The sequence below is a fragment of the Salvia hispanica genome, chromosome 4 (genome assembly GCF_023119035.1).
Source record: "Salvia hispanica cultivar TCC Black 2014 chromosome 4, UniMelb_Shisp_WGS_1.0, whole genome shotgun sequence".
Lineage (NCBI taxonomy): Eukaryota > Viridiplantae > Streptophyta > Magnoliopsida > Lamiales > Lamiaceae > Salvia > Salvia hispanica.
Window position 1 is genome coordinate 17,428,925 of NC_062968.1, and position 20,133 is coordinate 17,449,057.

At 33.8% G+C, this 20,133-nt stretch overlaps 2 protein-coding genes across 4 annotated transcripts; both read right to left on the bottom strand.

Moving 5' to 3' along the window:
• Nucleotides 1-1,243: 1,243 nt before the first annotated feature.
• On the bottom strand, nucleotides 1,244-5,770 carry LOC125218966 (probable hexosyltransferase MUCI70). The gene is made up of 6 exons (XM_048120794.1): nucleotides 5,162-5,770; nucleotides 4,222-4,439; nucleotides 3,823-3,999; nucleotides 3,568-3,723; nucleotides 2,191-2,467; nucleotides 1,244-1,807 (listed from the first exon to the last, which is right to left on the bottom strand). The coding sequence occupies exons 1-6, from the start codon at nucleotides 5,499-5,501 to the stop codon at nucleotides 1,575-1,577; spliced, it is 1,401 nt and encodes a 466-aa protein (XP_047976751.1). The 5' UTR covers nucleotides 5,502-5,770; the 3' UTR covers nucleotides 1,244-1,574.
• A 5,016-nt stretch (nucleotides 5,771-10,786) lies between these two features.
• On the bottom strand, nucleotides 10,787-16,326 carry LOC125222527 (BEL1-like homeodomain protein 4). 3 transcript variants are annotated; one of them, XM_048125192.1, is made up of 6 exons: nucleotides 16,135-16,326; nucleotides 15,774-16,056; nucleotides 15,074-15,697; nucleotides 14,123-14,502; nucleotides 13,097-13,157; nucleotides 10,787-11,315 (listed from the first exon to the last, which is right to left on the bottom strand). In XM_048125192.1, exons 2-6 carry the CDS (start codon nucleotides 15,957-15,959, stop codon nucleotides 10,950-10,952), a joined length of 1,617 nt encoding a protein of 538 aa, XP_047981149.1. In that variant the 5' UTR covers nucleotides 15,960-16,056; nucleotides 16,135-16,326; the 3' UTR covers nucleotides 10,787-10,949. The 3 variants fall into 3 exon arrangements, with proteins under 3 accessions (XP_047981149.1, XP_047981150.1, XP_047981151.1); XM_048125193.1 differs by having other exon boundaries at nucleotides 15,074-15,694; nucleotides 15,774-16,058; nucleotides 16,135-16,325; XM_048125194.1 differs by lacking the exon at nucleotides 16,135-16,326 and having other exon boundaries at nucleotides 15,074-15,720; nucleotides 15,774-15,906.
• Nucleotides 16,327-20,133: the final 3,807 nt, after the last annotated feature.

Here is a 20,133-nt window from a genome sequence, read left to right on the forward strand (position 1 = left end):
ATTTCAATGAAATTGTGGACTACCAAACACGTGATTTCATTTTTCTTTCTTTTGTTTCTGTTTTTTCTCCTCTTTCTTTTTTCTTTTTTTTAGTGTTTTATTTGTATATTTGTGGTATTTTTTACCAATATTTACGGCACGATTTTAGGTCATTTTTTCATATAATACTACTTTTTCAATTAATAATTATTAATTAATAAAATCATATTTAATCATTATACATTTACAATCCTAACAATACATACTAGAGAATTTATTTACAATTATATTTTTTTAAAAAAATATTATTCTTATGAATCACATTCTCTCTTTCCCACTTCATATGAGTCAAAACTTTTGGGCATAAGTTTTTGGAGTGAAAACAAGTAAGCTAGAGGATGAAGTAAGAGAGAGATAGAGTATTAGTTGGGCAATCTAAAAGGAAATACATCACACTTATAATGGGATGAAGGAGTACTTCTTACAAATCACATTTCAGATATGTTGATTTGTAGACCAACTATTTAATTGGATGAAAAATGAAAAAATAAAAAATAAATCCAACCGCTCCAATTGTCGCAAACAATAGTTTTTGAAACATATACTCCCTCCAGTCCCAGATAATTTGGGACACTTTGACCCGGTACGAGTTTTAAGAAATCTAATGGAAAGTGAGTTGAAAAAGTTGGTGGGATATGGGTCCTACTTTTAAAATATTAGTTTTATAATAAAATGTTAGTAGGAATGAGTTAGTGGAATATGAGGTCCACTACCAAAAATATTAAAAGTGAAATGGGACAAATTATATGGGACGACCCGAAATGGAATACTGGGTCGAATTATCTAGGACGGAGGGAGTATATGTCATAGTACGTTATAATTGGAAGAGACCGAGAAAAGAATTAGGGGAAAGAAGAAGAAAGAATGAAGATAGTACTATCATTTTAGGTCAATTTTTTGTGCAAGTCCAAAAATATCCTCCATAGCAAACGTATGAAAATATTTTTTAGAGGACATTTTGGAGCAAAAATCAGCATCAGATATAAAAAATGTGATTTTCAGGTATCAAAATATTCATTTTTGTTTGTTCAATGAATAGAATAAAGTAAGAGAAAGAATAAAATAATATAAAAGTGTTTCCATTTTTAGTAATAGTCATCTTATAAAACAATAAAAAAGAAAGTGAATCCAAAACAATAAAAAACAGTGAATCATCTTCTATAATGGAGGGAGTATAAAAAGAGATCACAGGCTATTTACTAGAACTAAACTGAAAAATCAGGTACTTCACTCATGAATATAATACAAGCTGGACAATCAAAGGGAAAAAATAAAATTTAACGGAAGGTCAAATGGTTTGGAATGAATAACCTAAGAATCAAATTTACAAAAAACATATCTCCAACACCACCCCCCAAATCCCATAATTGTGAAAAATCAATACAAGGTTGGTATTGAAGTCCAAAAAGAAAAAATGAAAAGAATACAAAAATGTATCCTGCTTACTGATCTCTTTGCTGATACATGTGCCGAAGCTGGAGGATGTCCAATCTGCTAAATTAGACCCCCTTGCTTATGGCAACGAACAGAGAGTATTAGCTTGTGAGGGGCTTTGCCTTGCGTATGTGACCCATACTATTTACAAGATCCTTTCTGGTGCAGACAGGGAACATATTGATGCGCGTTAAACCCTTGAGTCGCCAAAGGACATAGGGGAAACTTAGTTGATCACGTGAAGTGAAGCGAACGACTTCATTGAACCAAAGACACATGAACAAGTTTGTCACTGGAGTGTGCTCCCTCACGATTATTGAAGCCTCTGCTAGTGCTGCACACAGAATCGTAAAATTATCCATACTGTATTCAGAAATAAGATGCTACTTACTGTCTTAACAAAATATGTTGCCAAGAGCTAAAGCCAACAAATGATATAACAAGACAACCCAAAGATTACTCCTTCAACAGGAAAAACACCATAACATGAAACGATTACACTACCTCTTCCAGAAACAATTATGCTTTTGAAAGATATATGATGATTTTCATCCACAAAATGCTAATTTTATAAATAGACAGAACATTTTTTTGAAGCTATTGTAAGTAGATAATATTAGTAAGAGTCTTAGTAGCAAAGTCCACTCATCATGTTCTGAAAACTCTTAACCCTATCTAGTATGGTGATGGAATAGATGCGAGCCAGAAACACAATACCTTTCTTCCCATTGAACCTCTTATCTTCAGGAAGACCATCACGGCGATACTGTGCCAACTGGACCTCCACCTCCGCTGGGGTCGCCTTATTTTTATGGACAACAGCCTTTGCCTCATCATACACACTACTACGGGCACCATGTTCTGAAATTGCAAGTTCATGATTTGAACGCCAAAGTAAGGCTTCCAACACACCCAAAGGGTCTCTCCGGAACTGGGACTTGGAATCAACCCAAATGGAATATCTAGCATTTGGGAAAAGACGATGGGCAAGCATCTGGATAAAGAGATAATAATTCACAAAAGAGTTAGTATAAATGTCCACCAATCTAAAATATAAACAGCAACATGTAAATAAAATATAGGGGCAATTGCGCCAAAATACACGAACTATCACACAATTATGGTTTTGCACATAAACTATAAATCAACCTATAAATACTCGTAATTTCAATTTTAATCATTTTTCACATTTCAACAAGATCTATGCTGAGGTGGAGGCCGGAATGCCTGCATGGATTAAATTAAACAGCCAGCGGTGCCAAATGACGTAATTTGACTATGAGTAAAACGTTTCGTTCATCGTGTCATTCCAGCCTTCACTTTGGCTTATATCTCGCTGAAAATGTCCACTTGTAAAAAATGAGAAAAAAAGAGAGAAAGTTCATGTATTTGTACGTGGAATTTATTGTTCTTGTGAAAAACCAGAATCATGTGAAAGTCTGTACTAGGCGCAATTCCCCCTCAAATATAACACTGTATTCCACAGAGAAGAATTACTCGTGCTAGAATTATTGATGCAATTACCCATGTACAATAAAAAAGGAGGCATTTTTCTTTTAAACTTAAGAAATAACATGACAATCTTAGATATTTTTTCCAGGTTTTTTCCTTTGTTCATTGCACTCCACCATGGTGGAGGTGGAGATGGATATCCTATCTGCATGTGACTGGCCTATACAGGGGGGAAATTTAGTTTTACTTCCGCACTTGTGGACAAAATGCTCTTGAAAACAGCGCAGAAAAGAAAAAAATGCATTCAAAAATTGCAGAATAAGCCCAAGATATTCTTGGCTTCTCTATTTATATGAAATATTTATTACAGGACATATTTCTCCCCCAACATAACCTTCATTAGAAATTAACCACAAGACTCCTAATCTTTTTTCCATTCTATCATTACGAGCATTCAAGATGTCAGCAGGAGGACACTAATGTCACTGATAGTTAAGCCTAAACCAAAGCGAAGCTTTGGATACAGACAGGAGAAAAAAACAATTATGTTTCAGTTGTGGACAAGTTGTCGATAAACTAGTTATACCTGGTATGATACAATAATGACTTGCATAAAGCAAAAGGAATTTTAGAGTTTCATACCTTGGGTACTTTTCCATTTAATCTTTGGTCTCTGAAGGGTAAGTCTCTAACAATTATGACACGCCACTTCCCAATGAAATGTCTTTCATCAATTTTGTTCCCCTGTGCTTCTTGTGTTGCCAGAGTAATTTCATCCCAGAAAGCCACATAGCAAACCTGAATCCATTTATGTTAAAAATTAATCATGACCACACTCATACGTGTGAATCAATATCATACAATCTCCATTTACGTTTCTGTATATAAGATGAAAACCTTCTGAAGTGAAGTTTCAGACATTCCTATAGGTTGATAAAGATCATCTCCACCACCAAATGCACAGGTAGAAACCACCACTTCGCAAGTCTTCATGTAACTTTTGTCTTCATCAGAAATCCTAAATCCTCCAATTTCACTGTAGAACCCACAGTGGGCCTTAGCCTTTTCAGTCACCTATCATATGGTAAGATTTGTGATAAACTAATTGCACCAAAATGAGACTAGATCTGATAGATATATATTCCATAGAGGTACCAAAGCATGGAGCCATGGACCATAAATCTGAATGTCTCACCAACTTAAGATGCACATCAGTCCTCTTCTAGAGTACAAAAGAATGCCATAAGTTGACATTCAGTTTGTTTAAAAACAGAGGGGCAAGATAGAACGCATTACCTTAAACTCTTGGTCTCTCTGTTCAAGTGTTGGGTTTCCTGAGAATAAATTAAATCTTGAACCCTCCAAATATACCATGGATAAGTTAAACGTCCCTTCTTTACTGGCTCCATTGGTCTCCGTGGCATATGCCAACTCTTTTAGTGGACTTCTAGAGTCCATAGAATTGGGAAATTTCAGAAGCTCAAGTTCTCCAGGAGGTAGAAGCTTCAAACATCCTGACATAATTCAGAAAAGAGAGTCATAGGATTAACAAACAAGCTTGTAATTGTCGTTACAATTAATCCAAGTTAATCCACAGTTTACTTTGACGGTCAATTAAATTTGAGCTTGTTTGAGTGCCTTCTACTTCTAATAGTACATGAACTAGATCCGAATCATTCTCAACAAGTCCACAACAATTGATCCCATTTTTTTCATCGGGTCCGGTTATAGACCAATGACCTTGACCCTTATCCTTCAAAATACTCAATCCTCTGTTTTATCAATCTATTCTGTCACTCAGAGTAAACGTTCCCTTGGGAACCCAAATAAGACACTTGCACACTATCAATAGTTTCATCCAAATTGCTTCTTCCACTAGTACAATAAATGTCAGTTAGACATAAAAGAGAACATTTCTGTTCCCAGTGCTTCATATCAGTATAATTCCAATCCAAATCTCACACCATGTAATTCAGGTACATAACTCTAAATTCCAAACCTAAGTGCAAATAACTCACAAAACTGGATAGTGCTATAGAAAAGTTTCCTAACTTCGACAATGTAGCTAGACATCACTTAAGTGTCCATTGCAAGCATGGAAAGCAATCACTACGCCTCAATAACTATGACAAAACACACACAGCATAAACCACGGGAGCACAATTTGCATCAATGGATCGCAGAAGGAGGAGACAAGTTGCAGCAAAAACAGAAATTAGGATATAGTACGACTTACGCTCTCTTACGCCCCCAACAACCCTAGTGGTAGGATCAAGTTTGTTCAAATTCCCCAACGGCTTCTCTTTACTACCCTGAGTAGCGGCGTGATCCGATTTCCTGACCGGTGGCGGACTTGGGATCGCTCCATCGCCGATTTTGATGAGCTCGTAAATCCAGACGCAGACAAAGATGAGGAAACACAGCAGCGGCAAGCACTTGACGACGCTTCGGGTGAAATCAGACCAGCTCCTAACGCCGGGCTTCTTGCGCTTCCGGCGGACCCTAGGCCGCATACGTCTCAAGGGGTCTTCGGGGTCGTCGTCGGAGACGTATATTGGGACGCCGTTGGTCGACATTGCCGATTGACGAGTTTTATAAACTTATGAGTTAGGGTTTCGCTGTTCTTGAGTTGAGGCTGAGAAGAGAAGAAGCCACGGAGGCAGCGGCGAGGAGCAGTCGTGCTTGCGCGAGTGATGATCGTTGGGCCGAGAATGAGGGAGGAAACGGGCGGCGGTGGTGGGTGTAGATTGGAGAGTTTCACCGGAAATTTGAGAAGAAGAATTACAGAGAGAGGAATTGAGAAATTGTTGAATCTCGTTAGAGTGCGAGAGTGGGAGTCGAGAGAGATGGCTGCGACTGCGACTGAATTTATTTATTTTTTTCTGTTAATTTTAGTACTCGACTATTACTCCAAAATAGTACTCCATCAAGCATGTGCTGTGCATAGATTAATACTCCATCCATTCCATAATAATAGAGTCATTTTATCATTTTGGTACGTTTTTATTACTTTGTAATAGAGTCATTTCTCTTTTTAATAAAAGTAAACACATTTTTACACACCTACTTTACTCTCTTACTTTATTCTCTCTTCATCTCTCTACCTTTTTCATTTTCCACTTTACTATTCATTTCCTTAACTCCCAACACAATTTTTCTTAATCTCTGTGCCGAAAAGAAATACCTCCATTACTATAGAACGGAGGGAGTATATTTTTTAAATATTAATTTTCAATTTTAAATTAATTAAACAAATTAGAATCAATATTAACAATGAATAATATGAGTAACAATTATAGTTATACGAGAATAAAAAATCTATACAATCAACATTGAAGCATAATAAATTTGAAACAAATCACATAATATAATGTTTAAACAATAAATCATGTAGTAGGAAGATAAAAATCTATCATAATAAAAAATTAAATACAATGAATAATTACTCATCATTTTTAAACTTCTTTATACACTACATTAACTTTAAAATTTAAATAAAATCTTTATAAACTAAAACCTTCAATTCTTCACAATTTGTCACTCTTCAACATAACTCGTAGGTAAAGTCGATTGCCTCACCTAAAACTACAATAAAATAAAAAACAAAATCAATTTGCAATGCACAAAATTAATAATCAATATGTATTAAAACGATCATCCGTAGAGCAAAGCATAAGATGTATGAGACCCATGAAAATACACAATCAAACAATTCACACCACATAATTTTGTGGAGGCTTCCCTAGCCATTCAAATCAAGAAGGCAAAGCTTATAGTGATTACAAATTAACATCAATTAAGGTGACAAACAGAGAATAAAAGTATTTATTTACATAGGAATGAGAGAGAGAGGTGAATATGTCTACTGGGTGAGAATATATATATACATATATATATATATATATATAGCATAAATGATTCCGTGAATGTAACCAAAAGAAGCGTCAATAAGAAGCAAATCCAAAACTCAACCTGTTAATTTCACTAAAATCAAATATAAATATAATTGTAATTATATACTATCAAATTAAAGAAAAGAATATTAATTAGAAAGAGAAGTAGAAGTACCTCATAGTTAAACTTGAGAAAAACACCGAGTGGAGGAAGAAGAATAGCCACGATTGCTTGATATGTCAAACTTCAAATGAGTGCAAGAACGATCTGATGTAGGAGTGTGTAGTTCTCTCTTTACATCAACATTTACCCTTTACCAATCACGATGCAAAATTATTTAGAAGAAAAATCAATCAAATTACGATAATTTTTTTTAAAAGAAAACATAAGCAAGCCATAGGCCAGCCATTCTCTCCCCTGCCACGTCAGCAACACTAAAAAATCCACCTGCAACATCAGATTTAGGCCAGCCGCAATAAAAATAATTCAAAATATACTACATTTACGGAATTAAAATTACGATTAAAATACGGAATTAAATTTACGACACATGTACGGGAAAATTTATTAATTTTATTTAAATAAAAAAAAAAGTAAATTAACTAAAAATCATAAAAATAACATAATAAAAAAAAATCCGAGCTTCCACACACGAGCCACCTTGAATCAGTTATAGTTTGCCGCTAGCCGAACGGGGGTCCCGACGGTATGACATGTTTCTGTTTTAGGTCTTAATTTTGTATTGGGCTAGTTGTTGTTGTCCATCGCTAGATGTTGCTCTTGTACATAAATTTAGAGATAGAGAAAATCGCGTTTATATAGTTTTTCAAAATTTAAAAAAAAATTGAATTTTTTTTAAAAAAAGAATTAAAAAAAATTTAAAAAAAGAATAAAAAAAAAACAAAAATTCGCCGGCCGATAAGCTGGCCGATCGGGCCGCTACAATGGCGGCCAGCGCATCGGCTAGCGCATCGGCCAGCGCCGAGCGATCGGCCAGCCCACGCCGATCGGCTCGCCGATTTCGCTCTCGCCGACTGCAATGGTTCGGCTAGCCGATCGGCCAGCGCGACAAATCGGCTAACCGGTCACTAGCCGACCATTGCGGATGCTCTAATATACCTGCAGGGATGTTGAGCATCGTATTACTTCTAAAAAGATCCGTTTTATTTAGTGGTTAATCTAAATTGAGCAACTACTAACTTGACATAAAAGAAATTAACGTGTGCAATAATTTCCCCATCAATTTATCCAACTCAGGCCAAACTAATATGTTTGCTAACCTCCCACTCATTCACGTAGACTTAATCTCCACTAATAAAAAGAAATATGGCATAACCAACTAAGTAGGATTATATATTTATTAGAATTAATTTTTAGATTTTATATTAATTGTATTTACATCCCTAGCATAAAATAATTATTCAAAACCTCCTTAATCTTCACTAATAAAAAGAAACATGGCATAACCAACTAAGTAGGATTATATATTTATTAGAATTAATTTCTAAATTTTATATTAATTGTATTTACATTCCTAACATAAAATAATTATTCAAAACCTCCCAAAACTCTCCTTTTATATATTGTATAATATTTAACTTTTACATTGGGCCGGATTCAGTTTAATGCTGCTGGGCTTTTCGTAGATTTTGTTTACTCCAATGGGTTAACAGATGGACTACCATATTTTGTAATATTCATTGGAGTATGTTTGTAATTAAGTATGTCAATCGGGCCAGTCTATCGGGTTTCGGGTCAACTCTATTTGGGTTGCGGGCTAATCGGGTTGTATTTCTTCGGGTTATAAAAGTTCAACTCTAACTCTAAAAGCTCGGGTTTCGGGCTAGCCCAACGGGTTAATCGAGTTGCTACCGATAAAATTAACCTGCGATTAATCCAATAAATAATGGTGAAAATTAGTTATATTTATAAAATGTGAAATATTTAACTATGATAAATTTGAGATATATGCTTAAACTCAAACATAAACATGATAAAAAACTAATATTTGAGATTTATGCAAAATAAAACATAAATATCAAGAAATTATAAAGCATGTTTTGGAAATTTAAACATATTTTTTAGTGAATCTGAAGTTTCTAATTTATATATCTATTATTATATTAATAAAAATTTAATATATAATTTATATATTTAATATATAAAATTGAAGTTATTTTTTTAGTAATCTATATTATAAAATAATCAATGAAGTGTCGAATTAGAGGCAAACAAATAGAACGAGAGAAATTTTATCGGGTCTCCAGGCCAGCCCATCGGGTTTTCGGGTCTGGCCCTAACGGGTTGTGGGTTAATCGGGTGCGGGCTAATCGGGCTGTAATTTTATCGGGCTAGAAATTTTCAATCCTAACCCTAGAAATTTAGCGGACTATTCGGACCGGCCCACGGATTGCGGACTACATTGACATCCCTATTTGTGATACTCCTATTTTTTTATAGTAGTAATAAATATACCCCAATGTAGATAATAAGCACACAAACAAAATATATTGATTGCAATATTTGTGAAATTTAAAGGATCTTCAAGGAAGGAAGTAAATGAAAAGGTAAAAAAAGTAAATAAAAAGGTAAATAGAAATAACTACCATGTATACTTCTTTTTCATAAAATATTTTGCTCTAACAGAAAATATTTGAGAAGATATTACAAATTCTTCCATTTTTACATTATCTCAACACAAAAGGTAAATATGGTAATTATTTTGTATATATATAATTATTTTTGTATATATGTTTTAATTTATCTTATTCCCTTATAATAATGATGCTTTAAGGGGAGTAAATTAAGAATGCATACTTCTCATTTATTTTTTAAAAAGATAAATATTTTTTTTTAAAGAATGAAAATTAAGGGAAGAAAGTAAATTGAATATGATAAACAAAAATAATTACATATTTATATTTTTATGGAGAAGAGAGAGAAATATTCAAATTGAAGAAGGTGAAATACCTTGACAATGACAAATGCCATGATGAGTTTTTATTAATAAATATAAATATGATTATTGGGTAGTGATAAAATGCAAACTCCAAATATTATATTAATTCTAAATTATGATTTGGACCATTAGAAAATATCAATAGATGACAAAATAACAGCAACAAAAAATGTCAACACAACATCAACCGTCGACTCTGTGTTGACATTGTATTGTTGTTATTTTGTCATCTGTTAACATTTTTTAACGATTCAATTTGGAATTTGTACAATATTTAGAATTTATGTTTTATTATATCTCTATGGTTATTTGTCTATCCCTTTTGTTAAAAGATGCTCAGCTCTCTCTATGGTTATTTGTCTATCCCTTATTCCCTTTTACTTTAAGATGCTCTTGAGATGCTACTAAGTTAAATAAAAGGGATATTTCCCCACTAAACACACCATTTTTAAGAAAATAAAAAAGACTATTTATAACTTTTTAAAGATTTCTGAGATTAAAATAGAATCATAGATGATTCAGATGTTATTATATTATTATTATGGTGTGCTTCTTCAGAATGAGCGTCTAGAAGCAAAAAGCCAAAAATGGTCAGTGAAGCCATCTTATGTGCAATTTTTCTCAATCATCTTACAAACCTAATTTTTTTAACTTCAGAAATTCAAAATGTGCAAATCTTATTTTTCATATTCTACCTATGAAGTTTACTCTAAATTATAATATAGTATTTTATTTAATATTTATTATTGTTACTTAGTAGATACTGTATTTTTACTGTATTTTCTTTTACTATAAATTGCAAACTAAAATCTGAATAATTAGATTTCTAGATTTGATTTCAACAGATAACAAATAAAGTCAATAAAAAATTTCAATATCGACGTTGTATTGTCAATTTTTTTTATCAACATCAAATTTAGAAATCTAATAATCCAGATTATAGCTTAGAATTTATAGAATATGTGCAGCTGGCAATTAATTACATCATCATTTAAACAATGGAGGGAGTATATAATAGGCAAAATCATTTCATCTAACGTACTGGATCTATACAATTACATTACTACTTATTACACGCACTTTGTACTTTTGATAGAAACAATAATGTCACATAGAGTAATAATAATAATAATAATAAAATGCCGATATATGCTTTTCAATAACTCAATAATTAATAAGCTTCAAAGTCCCTAACTGAGAGATGGCTCATATTAATCGGCACATTTTCCGACCGCCGCAGTCCCAACGTAAGCGAAACTTCTCCGGCCGCCTGCGTCCCCGCACTCCCACCGCTGAACTCCGACTCCAACCCCATCTCAGGATTCTCCATGAAACACCGATACTCGGTCGGCACCATCATATCTTCCGCCGGCTGCCGGGTTTCTGAAGGGTCCGTTTTCGGGGCGTCGGTTTCGGAAGTGGGTTGGTCATCCTTATCTTTATCTGCAGCTGAAGCTTCTTGGAATTCTTGTTGGTACATTTCTTCAACCATGGGCTTCCAAAGTCGAACCCTAGCATTTATAAACCAATTTGATACCTGTGAAGGAGATAGAGAGAGGGAGAGAGAGAGAAAAGACATAGACATAGTAATTAATTTTCTGCAACACTGAGTATGTTTGGTCGAAATTTAATGCACAAAAACAAATGGCTTCATGCAATGATGCAAATGATCACTAGAGAAAAGTCTGCAAATGCCAAATGTCCTTTTTTTCTTTTTATTTTCAACTTCTAAATGTGACAGACTGAAAATCCAGAAATAAAAACTTACAGGCATGGTGAAAAACATTTCATATATGTTTGGCAGCGTTGATCCTTTCACTAAGGCAACTAATATAATTGTAATATATTGATCAAAATTCACAACATATATACAAGGACTAAACGCATAAAATGTTACTACTACGACAATTTTGAAAAATCTCATATTACATGGATTAATATCTTCTACAATTACTCAAAATATAAATCATGAAACAAAAAATATAAACAATAATTTATCCACCAACTCCAAAGGATTAGTGTTGACATGAATATCGTTTACATTGCTCTAATATTTTTCTTGTAATTCAGAGAGCAAAAGAATCTCAAAATCACCTAATATGTACTCAATCTAATAGATACTATAAACTTAATTTTTTTTTTTAATTAGAATTCATCGTTCTTTCAATATAAAAACAATCAATCATTATTCCTGTGGTGACTTGGGTCCTCGACCATCAGAAATATCACCAATCCCAATTAAATACACCGATTCCTATGACCCTGAAATTAGTCATTTATTCCCTTCCCCATGATATTTCTTATCAATCATTCAGGAATGCGCATAGTATTTTTCACTTTTGAAAAAATATCAATATCCATTTACTCCAATGAATCAGTTTATTGGAGTATTATGTTACTCCTAGTAAATAAAATCTTTCATAAGAATATAGTTTATTCGAGTTATTAATTAGGAGAAAGATCAATTCTTTCTATAAAACTCAAACAAAAAATAAATTTTATAGTACAAATTTCAAATAAAGAAACTCTTACAATTGGGGAAAAAGTCTACCACATGAAAACCAAAAACTGCACACCTTTTTTTAATAAAGCGTATAAATTGTACTATGAACTATAAATAGGGTTGAAAGAATTAATAATATTATAAAAAACTAGCCAAAAAATGTAAAAGTATTGGAATGATATTTGAATTTCTCAAAAGCATTTATAAGACCAATATATCATAATATTGAAAACATTATTCTATACTAGTAATACTAGGAAGAAGGGCTAATAGCAGTTTATGACCTACTCTTGTCTTCTTTTATTTATGCCTCAAATTTATGGGTGATTCTAGAGTCAGGCTCAGACATGCAATTTGCAAAGATCATTACTATAATCGAAAATAAATTAAAAATGAGGTCATAAATCAAGAAAAATTTCAACATTGTACAGATAAATATTAGTGCAAATAGCAGTAATTCATTACTCCAGATTAAAACTGTAGAATATGATACCTCATGTTACTCATGTATTTCAAAGAAGATCTAACCAATATACTCAGATAACAAGATAGTACTTTAGTTGAGCAAAATTGCAATCTAATTATGAGATGCTATCTTTGTTCAATTCCATACACAATCTATTAACTTTTGCACTTGAAATTAGTGTGTCAGACACTCTATATCAATTATTAAATCTTAAATGAATGTGCAGTTTGAAGTTGGGATCCAAGATAGATCACAAATATGCACGCAAAACGAAGTTAGACATGAGATATCCCTTTCACCACAGATGACACAGCGATTTTGATATACAGAAGATATAATGAGCTAGTACCTGATTTTTTGATAAACCTGTCTGTCGCGACAGCAAATGTTTGTCTGCTTCACTTGGATAGCTGAGACAATATTAAACTATCTTAGCTAACAAAATAATTTTATCATCAAACAAAAACAAATCACCACGTGTCCCACTCCACATTCTCCTCAATGAAACCACTCATCTCATCCACTGTATTAATTAATTAATTAAAGGAAAAGTGTGTTACTATAATGACCTATGTTTATTTCCATTTCAAATCATAATTTTTCTTTTTAAAAATGGTATTACAATTTTTGATGTAATTATTAGACATCGAATGAGTTATCTGCTAAGGATATTTCTTAATGCAATTAATTAAGGACAGTACTTTGTGTTTCTAAATAAAATACCAATACTTCAAAAAACATGGCTCGACTGAAATTAATGGACGCAAATAGAAACTTCCTAGAAAAACAAAAGATTGGTTGCACATCCTAAATTGCGGTATTTTTTCAAGAAGTTTCAATTCAAGTAATCGTGTCTCTTTTTTTGTATCTTTTGTAAATTTTTGTAGTGTATATACCAATTTAGAGATATACATAAGTATAGTGACTACTACAAAATCTTCATACAAATGACACAAAATTGGAGACACGACTATTTGCTTCAGAAAATTTAAAACATAACCAAAATTTAAGGGAAAAAATGCATCCCTTAAGTTGAGGACATATTTGTGAATCGACAACATCTTAATCTTTTGTTCTTTATGAATTCTTCCATTTACGTCCTTGAATTTTAGTTGAGTAAGTTTTTCGAGCTGCAATTGAGTTATGAATTTCAGTATAGTATTCATAATACTTACTACATAAGTACAATTAAGTCCCACTTGAGTTATGAATTTAATTATTTCACATGCTTTAATTTGAGGGAAAAAAATTCACAGATTCATCTCAGTTCTCTCACGAGCCCCACCGCAAACAAAACAGCAAAGTTATCAAGATTGCAGTTTACACACATTAATGCGTGTAAGAGTGAAAGAGAGAGAGAGAGAGAAAGACATACGGATGGAGGAAATGCTCGAAGAGCCAGGCCCTCAAGATGGTGACAGAGCGCTCCGGCAGGCCTCGCTGGGGCCGCCACGACTCGGGATCCATGATCCCCATATGCTGCAGCGCCTTGTGCTGCCGGTATTTCTGCTCCACCACTTTGAGCCGCGGCGTCTCCCCCTTGGTGATCCCCCCTTGCACCTCCTTCTCCCCCAGCGCCTCGCAGCACGCCTTCATCTCCCGCGCCACCGCGTCCTTCATGCTCCGGAAATGCTGCGACATCGCCACCCTCGCCAGCCCCGTGTACGGCGCCGCCGCCCCTTGCCCCATCACCGCGTCGAACGAGTTCACCACCGCCTGCATCTGCTCGCAGTACCTCATGTACCTCCCCTCCACCTGCCCTCCAAAATTAACAATTTTATTATGTATGTGTGAAGCTTTTCCGGCACAAGGAATGTCTAAATAAAGTTGTGACAATGGCTTTATTATTATGGCATTGATTGATTGCATGTGATCAGGAGAAAAACACAAATGATTCAGTGTAAATTATTAATTTTATATATTTTAATAAATGTATGTATATGTGTGTGTGCGTGTGTGATTTCAAAAAAACGTACAGGAGCATAATCACTTGGAGAATGAATGTCTTTTTACTCCTTTTAAGAAAAAGTCAGATTAAACCAACAGCACTAGGTATTATTTTACAAATTCAGGATTAAAAAGATGCCATGGTCCCCTTCTCAAGATATATTAAAATAATTCTGCAATTAAAATTTTTATAACCTGTAATGGAGGCATGTCGTTCTTCATTAGACATGTACCCCCAACTGCACTCCACCACTTTACAAAAATTATTTAATTTTATCATATAATAGTGTCAATTATTCAGTATAGTATGAAATATTCAAATTAATTTTCCTACTTCAATCATTGATTAGGTAGCTGTAAGGAAGAAAATTTAATTAACCTCATCAAGCATGGAGAGAAGCCTGAATTTTCTTCTCTGGTATTCAGTTCTCTCAGAAGGGGATAAGGTGTAGTGGTCCTTTGAAGAAGACAAACCGCCACCGTTGTCTGAATTAGGGTTTCTATCTTGTTTCTTCACAATTTGATTATTCCCTCTTCCCACACAGCAAAATTCCATTAGCAATTCCTGTGCCGCCTTCAAATACCGCGAATTCCTCACACAATTCGTGCTTCTTGTAGATTCAACATAGCCAAAGTGAAGATTCTGGTTTTCGTGCTCCGACGCCAACCTCGGCGACCCAAACAGCATCGGATTTGTCGCGACATCTCCAATCACATATGGATTGCTTCCATGGAAGTATAATTCGCCGTTTCCCACATTCATTTTCTCAAATTTGTTGCCTTCTAGAGAGGAGAGAGATAGAGAAAGGCCTTGCCCCTCCAGCACCCTCGCCGCCGCCTCGTGTCCCCGGCCGCCGCTGCTGCTCGGGATCCAGCTCATCTGAGGCGGCGGCGGCATGTCGGAAGGGGGATTAATAGGGCTAATTAAGTGAAACCCTTCCAGAGTAGATGAAGCCGCCGCCGCGGCTTTAGCAGCTTGTGGATGATTCATGAAAGAGAGCTGCTTCAAAAAAGGAAATTCAAGAGCTGTGATTGATTTAGTTGCATGAAATTATAGTGAAAAATTTGTCAACACTCACCTCGTTATCGAGCTGCTGTTTCTGGATCTGATCGCCGTGGCGCCGGTTTATGATCTCCGTGAGCATACCTCCGGCGTCGAACGGCGGCGGCGGCGGGGCATCGAAGCCGCCTTGCTCTCTTAACACCCACTCGCTCGCGGCTGCATTCGGGAAGGTGTAGACGCTTTGTTGGAAGCTTTGTGACATGAATTTGTGGATAAACGAAATCCTCTTTGATTGAATGATTTGATTTATTTTTTTTAGGTTTGTTTCCAACAACCCCTATTTTTTCATACTCTTTGATCTCTAACAAGAAAACAAGAGAAGACTACTTATTTTAAGTTGTGAATTAAGAGAAATTAAAATAAATTTGAAGTAGTACCTTAAGATGAGGGTTGGAAACATCACTTTCCGGTGAATTGATCTTGATCTTGGTGCTGGAAATTGGAATCTTAGAGGAAGGGACAGTGTTGGGGATGAGACAAGGCAGAGAGAGAGGGAGAGAGGATAATGAAAGGAGAAAGGAAAAGGGTCGCTCTCTTCATCCTCACACTACTCTTCTACCTCCTTCGCTTTCACCAAACTTTCTATATATTTAATATACCTACAAAACTTATCATTTGTACTCTACCCCTCTTTCTTTTTTTCTTTTCTTTTCTTTTCTTTTTATTAACAGAAAGTTGAGGTAGTGAAAGTTAAGCATAGCACATGTATAATATTATACTCCATAGAGAAAAGTGTTTTCATAATCTTGCTTCTTGATTATTATTAGTTATATGTGTTTGGATTGTACTAAATGTAGTATTTTTGTATACCAACTATAGTACACAAATTGGTGACCTTAGTGATTTCGAAAGGTTTAGTGTTAATTTTCATAATATTTGACACCTAACAATGTTGTACTACTATATAGGTTTTGGCTTTTATTCGTCTCTCTTTTTTCAGAATTGTTGTTTCATATAGTTGGATGTTGATGATGATGCATGCCGCCACTAATTGGTTAGTATATTTTGATTGAATTCAATAGGGAAAATGAAATTATTTGTAATATTGAATATTAGTACAAATAGCAATTTGCAACGAGCATAATGGAAGTACCATAATGAATTAATGATAAAAGGTGTTCATTAGAATCAGTTATGGGAGGAAGGAAACCGAAATTATTACCTCGAAAAAAGGACCGAAATTATGGCGAAAGAGGCACAATGGTGATTTGTGTTTTACTATTAAACCTAATTTTGTTTTTGGAAAAAGAGTCGGTCCCCACACACTATGAGCTCAAAGAAGGCGGTGGAGGAGGGGCCGGTGCCACGGCGGGGTGGAGGCCGGCGACGGTGAAGGAGGAAGACAAAGAGGATGTGCACACCAAAAAATTTCAATAATCCATTTTATAAGAAATTAATTATTAATTAATGCATGAAGTTTTACTAAATTTTAAATTATTATAGGATGTTTGGAATGTTCTAATACTCCTAGTATTGTAACTTTTATATTTATAATGATATTATTGCAATGGTTTTAAAATATTTACAAAATAGATGAAGTTTGTTTGGTAATTGAAAAGTAACCCTTCGTAACACAATAAACGTGTCCCCTCTTTACTTGTAAAATTATCAAAGTAAAAATATGAAACAAGAAAATTCCCCTTCAATTAAGTTCCTCATTTCCTAATTAAATTATTCACCTTTTCTATGAGAATTGCTATGATATTTACACCAACATCTCATGATAGCATGAATATCCATCAATAGAGTGAAAATGAGTAAAAAGAAAGAGTGAAATTCTTGAAGGGTGAAAAAATATTCTTTTTTTTTTTCATGATGAAATTTCAACCAATGAACACGCAATGAGTACCAGAGGCAGTCAGGCAAGCATAAAAGAAAAACCAAAATATGTATTTTTGTCAATTGTAATTGTTGTAGTATATCATTACATAGAAACTGACAACATTAAGAGCACAGCCTTATATCCAAATGTGAATCATAATAACCCATAAGAGTATAAATTGTCCTTTATGGCAATATGAACAGATTGACAATTGTTTCACATATAAAAAACAGACATTATGTGGAATATGAAATTTGTCCCAATGAACGAATGGATGAATGAAGCTTCTGCCACTACCACAAAAGGGTGGAGACAAAGATATGTGCATTGAAGCACTAAGAATTAGTCCAATTAATTCTTCAAGTGAAAAGAAATAATTATTCCCTTCACAAATTTGTGAAACCATGTGCTAAAATTTACTACCTTTAGAGTGTGTTCTGTGCTACATGTAATTCTTAGACAGAAAGGAAAAATATTGTCTTTTTTATGATTACAAGTTCAATATAGGACAGTACAATGTAGTAAACATGAGTGATGATTATATATGGTACAACCAACATGGTTGAAACTTTAAGAGATGTTGATTGGTCCGACTGAAAGAGATTGCTTTAAAAACATATTGTTTCTACAGTTTGTTGATATATTGCAGTTGGAGACACAACATAATTTCTAAGTTCTTTCAAACTATAGTGAATTTATATGGCATTTTGTCCCTAGCTCTAGCTTATTGTATAGTTGTACTTACTAATATACTGTAGATCTCATCAATGAGAAGTAGATTGGTTATAGACGTTCATTCTGATTACTGATTAGTATGCCAATTTCGAGTATTTTATTGGAAAATATCTCCAACTTTGGTTTTCTCGTTAATCCAAATTTTCAAAATTCTTAATTAATGTCACATCTTATAAAATGATTTTTGAAAACTTAATATTTTTTCTTTAAAGTATTCTATAATCGAACGCATTTGAACTTCTTTTTATAGACAAGGGCTTGCAACTCCCGTCACTCCATTAATTGGAATCAAATCTCAAAACATTTACTCAATGTTTGAATATTATGTTGGCAATATCTAGAAAAGAGAAAATATTACAAGACGGAGAACAAAAAAATTTCGAACAAGTGGTAGCGGTATCAATGTTTATTTAATTAATGTTGTTGGCCAAAGCAAGAGAGAGGAAGGGAGGGGATGGGGAATTAGACCGGACCTGCTATTGGTGCCTCAACAGTGTCATGGTGTGGTGGCAATAGAGCCGCGACAACGATGACTCTGTCACCGTATGGCAGTTTCTCATGGCATTGGGATCAGAGGTGACAAATGAGACGCACAGGAAATAGAGAGGGGATTTGAAAGAAAGACGGCTTACTTTAGTGAGTTTATTTTTATTTTCAGGGTCTGCCTACGTTAGTTAAAAATATATATATATATATAGAGAGTTTGACTATACAAAGATCGCTCGTAAAATTTAAAAAGTAAAAAATTAATCAAATGTTAGTTACTTTAAGTGCAATTTCAAAAATGTGAGATGTAGTAGTAGTATTTTTCCTTTTCACAAAATAATGTAAACAATGTCATTAAGATAATCTACCGCCGAGTCATCATTCTAATGTTGGAATGTGTAAAGTGAGACATGAATCAAACTTTTGAAAAAGTTAATAAGAAAATGAAAATTGATTTTTTTTTCCAAGATAAAATCAAAGTGGTAATTCATGATTAACCGTAATTTATATAATGGTTTTTTCTCAATTGCACATAAAAAAGGAGAAAGATGTTAAAAAAAGAAATAGACCATACTAACAAAATGTTTTTCTATATATGTCTTCGTATAGAGTTGCAAATTCAGCCAACGCATTCAAGTTTCGGACCAATTTATTGTGAAAACAAAAATACATTACAAAAAGTATGAAATGCTACAATCATCAAAATTAGAAGAAGAGTACTAGTATAACTTTTTTTTTGTCAATGGAATTAATCCATACCCACAGCTGCATGCATGTATGGATAAAAAAGGATCGAGCATATGTATCACACTAAAAATTTATGACAGGAGTCATCAAATTTATCAAGTCATTATACATTTATTTATTTCCCTTTTATAATTTTAAGTGGCGGACAAAAAAATAAGTAAAATAGTTTCATATAATATATGAAACTATTTTACTTATTTTTTTTATGAACTCTCAAATATTTGTGAGTTCATTTTCATGATTATATTTCGAAGTATAAGGAAGGGGAATAGACAAAATAAAAACGAAAAAAAAAACACCAATGTGAATTACACATGAAGGTGCTTATAATAAATATGCATTCAAAATACACCCATGGAATAACCCTACACAATAATCTCATTTGTGTAACTGTGTAAGAGTAAAAACTCACCTTTCACAAGATATGAATAAATTGAAAAAAATGCATCAAATTATTCGAAGTACTACTTATTAGCAAAAAAGTGTTTCCATGGAATCAAATATTTTATCCGATGGAGTACTCCCTATTTCTATAATTATCATATTCTAATTACTAATTAACAAGAAAGAAAATCGAATATTACGA